Source organism: Gavialis gangeticus, unplaced genomic scaffold, assembly GCF_001723915.1.
Source record: "Gavialis gangeticus isolate Ggan-Ray unplaced genomic scaffold, GavGan_comp1, whole genome shotgun sequence".
Lineage (NCBI taxonomy): Eukaryota > Metazoa > Chordata > Crocodylia > Gavialidae > Gavialis > Gavialis gangeticus.
The window spans coordinates 252,499-257,020 of NW_017728968.1; the positions used below are offsets into that span (position 1 = coordinate 252,499).

Below are 4,522 nucleotides of genomic sequence, written 5' to 3' on the forward strand. Positions count from 1 at the left end.
GGCGCCGTGCCCATGCGCTGCCCGTGTGCTCCCCCCAGGGCGCCTGCCCGGCCTGCGCCCGGCCGAGCCCGGGGAGTTCACCAAGCGCGCCTTCCAGAACGGCAAGCTGGACCTGACCGAGGCCGAGGGCCTGGGCGACCTGATCCACGCCGAGACCGAGGCCCAGCGGCGCCAGGCCCTGCGCCAGATGGAGGGCGAGCTGGGGCAGCTCTACCAGCGTTGGAGCCAGGAGCTCACCCAGGCAAGAGCCAGTCCCCCCCGGGCCGTCTCCAGGGCCTGCCCTCTGCCACAGCCTGCCCAGGCGGCCTTGGCTGAGTCGCCCCCTCACACTGGGCCTCAGTTTCCCCAAACGCTCTGCTCTCTCGGCTGCACCGAGGTTCGCTTCAGGGAGCAGACGGGACCCGGCTCCTCCGGCCCAGCCCCAGCAGGACCCACGTGGGCACGGGACCCCCCCATTAACCCTTCCTGCCCTGCAGGCTCTGGCCTACATCGAAGCCTTTATTGACTTCAGTGAGGATGACAACGTGGAGGAGGACGTGCTGACTCGAGGTGAGGGCTGAGGACCCGCTGGCTCTTTTGGGCTGGTTGGGCCCACTCCCCCCACGCTGACCTGGGCCAGCTGCAGGATTGAGGCCGTGGTCAGGGATGGGGCTGTGCTGTCTTTCTCGCTCCAATTCCTGCCCCTGCAGTGGACGCAGCCGTGGCCCAGCTGGATCAGGAGCTCCGGAGGCACCTGCAGGATGGGCGGCGCGGGGAACGGCTGCGCGGGGGCGTCCACGTCGTCATCGCCGGGCCCCCCAACGCGGGCAAGAGCAGCCTGCTCAACCTGCTCTGTGAGTGGAGCCCTCCCCAGGCCCCCGGGCTGGCCACACAGACCAGGCACCCCCTGCTTGAGTGTCCTGCCACCCCTACGTCGTGGGGCCACGGTCCTGCCCGTGGCCTGGTCGGATCTCCCGGTCCCAGCAGTGCTCCCGGTGCCCGCCAGGTGGCAGCACGAGCCCCTGGCATTGCCCCAGTTGCAGCCAGGAGGCTCTGGCTACATGCTCGTTAGTTCTAACAAGCTGCGGTTGCCCGTGGGGGTCCCTCCATCATCCCCAGCCTTCATCCCGGGGTTGCGGCCCCAGTACCTGCCCCATGCCCCTGCGTGGGGGGCAGCTGCAAGCCTCGCCTTTGGGTCAGGGTCCTACCCTTCAAAGGGGGAGCAGGGCCTAGCAGGCACCCCGCTGGCTCCTGCTGCCAGGGAGTGGCAGGTCCTGGGGGCGGTGGCTGGGGTCTGCCCCTTGCCCAGGAGCCCTGTGGCTGCCCCCATCACAGCAGCGGTCCCCAGCAGGGCTCCAGTCCAGCCCTAATGCCCCGCTTTGTCCCGTCCAGGCCAGCGGCCTGCAGCCATTGTGTCGCCGGTGCCAGGCACGACAAGGGATGTGGTGGAGACGGCGCTGAACGTGGGTGGCTACCCCGTGGTGCTGAGTGACACAGCCGGGCTGCGGGACGCCTGGGATCCCGTCGAGCAGGAGGGCGTGAGCCGAGCACGGGACAGGTGAGGTGGGCACAGGGCTCCACCGGCCCCACGGCTGCTCTATCCTGGGGCAGGGACCGGTGAGTCCAGGGAGCCGTGGGCTCCCAAAGGGGACAGGGGAAGTCCCTACTAACCCCTGCACCATTTAACCCCCTGTTTGCCACTGAGCAAGAGTGCACACTGTCTCTGCAGCCTGCCAGGAGTGGCGCTCCTGGGATGGGGTAGGGGGATTTTGGGGAGGGAGTTGCAGCCAGCCTCACACCCATTTCCCCTTCCCTCTCCCAGGCTGCAGCAAGCAGACCTGGTCCTGGCAGTGCTGGATGCAGCAGAGCTGGCCCCGCAACCCGGGCGCCTTGCCGGAGCCTTGCAAGCCGTTCTGCCCCCCAACCTCCCTCCCAGGCCCTGCCTCCTGGTGCTCAACAAAACCGACCTGCTGGCAGAGCAGAGCCGGGGGGCCCTGTGGCAGGCCTGTGCAGGGGGCAGCCTGCCCCCCACCTGCCTGCTTTCCTGCATGACCGGGGAGGGCACTGCCGCACTCCTGCACCTGCTGAGCGGGCAGCTGCAGCACATGTGAGCTTGGGGGGATTGGGGCAGGGGCAGAAGAGCTGGGACCCCCTAGCCTTGCCTTGGTAGTGGGCACTGAGCTGGCAGTGAAGGCCCAGGGGGCTAGAGCCAGCAATGGGGAGGGGCCTTGCTGTTGGAAGGACTTGGGGAGGGAGGGTTGTGGGGGTGGGGGTGCTTGGCAAGCCCCAGCCCCTGGAGTGGGAGGAGAATCCCCATGCGCTGGCAGCGGTAAAGGGGCTGTGACCCACTGCCCTGGCAGGTGCCTTTCCTTGACTGTGACCCCCTCTTATCTCACCTCTGTCCAGCTGCGGTGACCCCTTGGTGGGCTCCCCGAGCCTCACACAGACGCGGCACCGCCTCCACCTCACCAGCTGCCTGGACGCCCTGGGCCGGTACCACTGGGGCAGGGGCGGGGACCTGGCGCTGGCGGCCGAGGAGCTGCGGCTGGCGCGACGGCACCTGGGCCGCATCACGGGGCAGGTCGGAGCCGAGGACATCCTGGACATTGTCTTCAGGGACTTCTGCATCGGAAAGTGAGGGGCACAGGCAGGCGCCGTGGTGGGGAGTGCCAGGTCGCAGTGCCGATAGAGCGATCGCCTGCGTTTCCAGGCGCTGCGGTCTCAGCTGCGGAGGAGAGGGTCCTGGGGGGCCAAGTGGGGGCTGGAAGTGGGGGGCACTGGTGGAGGGGGACAGGGCCAAAGAGTGGTACCTGCGGGCAGGCCAGAGGGGTGCAGTGAACCAAGACCCTGCCCCAGCTCTCTGGGCAGGTTGTGCTGTGCCGTATTAATTAAAACACCCTGGACCCTTTCCATGGCTTCTGGCTGTTTCCCTTCCTGCCCAGCACGGGCACCTGGCCCAGCCCTCCATCACTCTGTGGGCTTCCTATGTTGCCCTGCAGGGTGGAGCAAGGTTCCTTGCACCCTGGGGCAGAGAGCCACGGCCTGCAGCCCACAGTCACCCTGTGGCAGCCAGTGGGCAGGCCTGGCACATCCCTGGGCCGTGCACATGGAGCCGCTTTGGGGGGAAGCGGCTGGCACCACCGGGGCTCATCCATGACCTGGTGAGTGGCTGGCTCTGATGCCTGGGGCTGTGGTCACTCGTTTGCGTCGTGGCCCGTGGGGTGTTGGGAGCTGCACCCATGGCCGGCAGCCGCCTGTGCAGGTCTTGGCACCATCAGGAAGCACCGGCTGCTGCTTCCCGGGCAGAAAGGGGTCCTAGCCCCCTACCCATCTGGTGTGGCTGGAGGGGGCAGCACCTGGTGAGCGCACTAGGGGGATGGGGCTTGGACAGGGCCATGGCTAGGGGGCTTCCCCCAGCCCCAGAGCAGGGAGGGCAGTGTTTTGAGCAGTTAGGGGCCCGCGCCCAGCGGTGGAAAAACCCGTGTGCTGCCGGGAGGCTGTGTTTCCTGGCCAGGAGCATAAACAAGGCCCTCAAGTGGTCGGAAGGGAAGGACTGGCCTGAACTTCACTTCCCACAGTGGCTTTGCCCCCCATCCATCAGCGCTGGGGAAGCAGGGCCCTTCCGGGGGGGGTGCAAGCACTTGCCTGACCTGCGCTCCCTCCATGACCCCCAGGCGGGAGGAGGGAGCTGGCCCGTGCTGGGATCCTGGTTGTAGCCCCTTTCCGTCAAGGGAGAATCCCCATTAGTTGCCTGGGGTCTATGGCACATGGTGGTACAATGCGGACTCTAGACAGCAGGGGTGGCATGTGCCCCTCCCAAGTATTCAGCCTCGCACCTTGCAACAGGGTTGCCCCCAAAGACACCCCCCCCAGGGGTAGGACCCAGGAGTCTGGGCTCCCCGAGGCATCCTGCCCCGTGCGCCCATGCCCTGCCACTCTGGTCGCTAGGAGCTGTTTCCACCTCGTGGTGTCTGACTGCTCTGCTTAAAATGCCAGCGCAGCCCCGGGGGCTCATATTGGCCCAGCACATCCCCCCCTGGGCTCTGCCGGAGGAAGCCCTGCAGGAAACGCTCCAGCCCACAGCAGGCCCTCTGCCCCCTGCGCGGGAGAGGGTCAGGGCCCTGTGGCCAGCCCCCTCCCGCGCTGCCCGGTCCTTGTCCTCGATGGACACCCGCAAAGGTGGGGGCTGAGCAGTCGTGGGGCCGCTCTGAGTGATGCCCAGCTGGGCCCTGGTACCCACTCCCTTCTCCCGCCATCTGGATCTTGCGGTGGGGGGGTTTGGGGGCTCTTCGCATTGCCACGGAGGGCAGGGGGGCACGGTGCTGCTTTCAGCGCTCAGCAGCAGCTTTGTTATCCGAGGACGACCTCGGGCCTGGTGTAAACAGAACAGTGTGGGCCGGGGCCCCCTTCCTGCCTCAGCCGCCAGCGGCTGGGAAGGAGGTCCGGCGCACTGCGGCCCTCCCGGCAGCCGGTGGGGTGTCTGGGCAGCGCGAGGGACATCCCTGAGGTGTGCGCGCTGGGGCGGGCGGGCCCTGGCCCAGGG

At 67.9% G+C, this 4,522-nt stretch overlaps 1 protein-coding gene across 1 annotated transcript; it reads left to right on the forward strand.

The window, feature by feature from the left end:
- Positions 1-16: 16 nt before the first annotated feature.
- On the forward strand, positions 17-2,887 carry GTPBP3 (GTP binding protein 3 (mitochondrial); the record flags this gene model as incomplete). The annotated part of the gene is made up of 6 exons (XM_019504507.1): positions 17-241; positions 477-549; positions 690-833; positions 1,372-1,537; positions 1,802-2,086; positions 2,386-2,887. Coding segments are annotated over 6 exons (1,125 nt in total), but the record flags the coding sequence as incomplete, so codon positions are not given.
- Between the last annotated feature and the right edge of the window lie 1,635 nt (positions 2,888-4,522).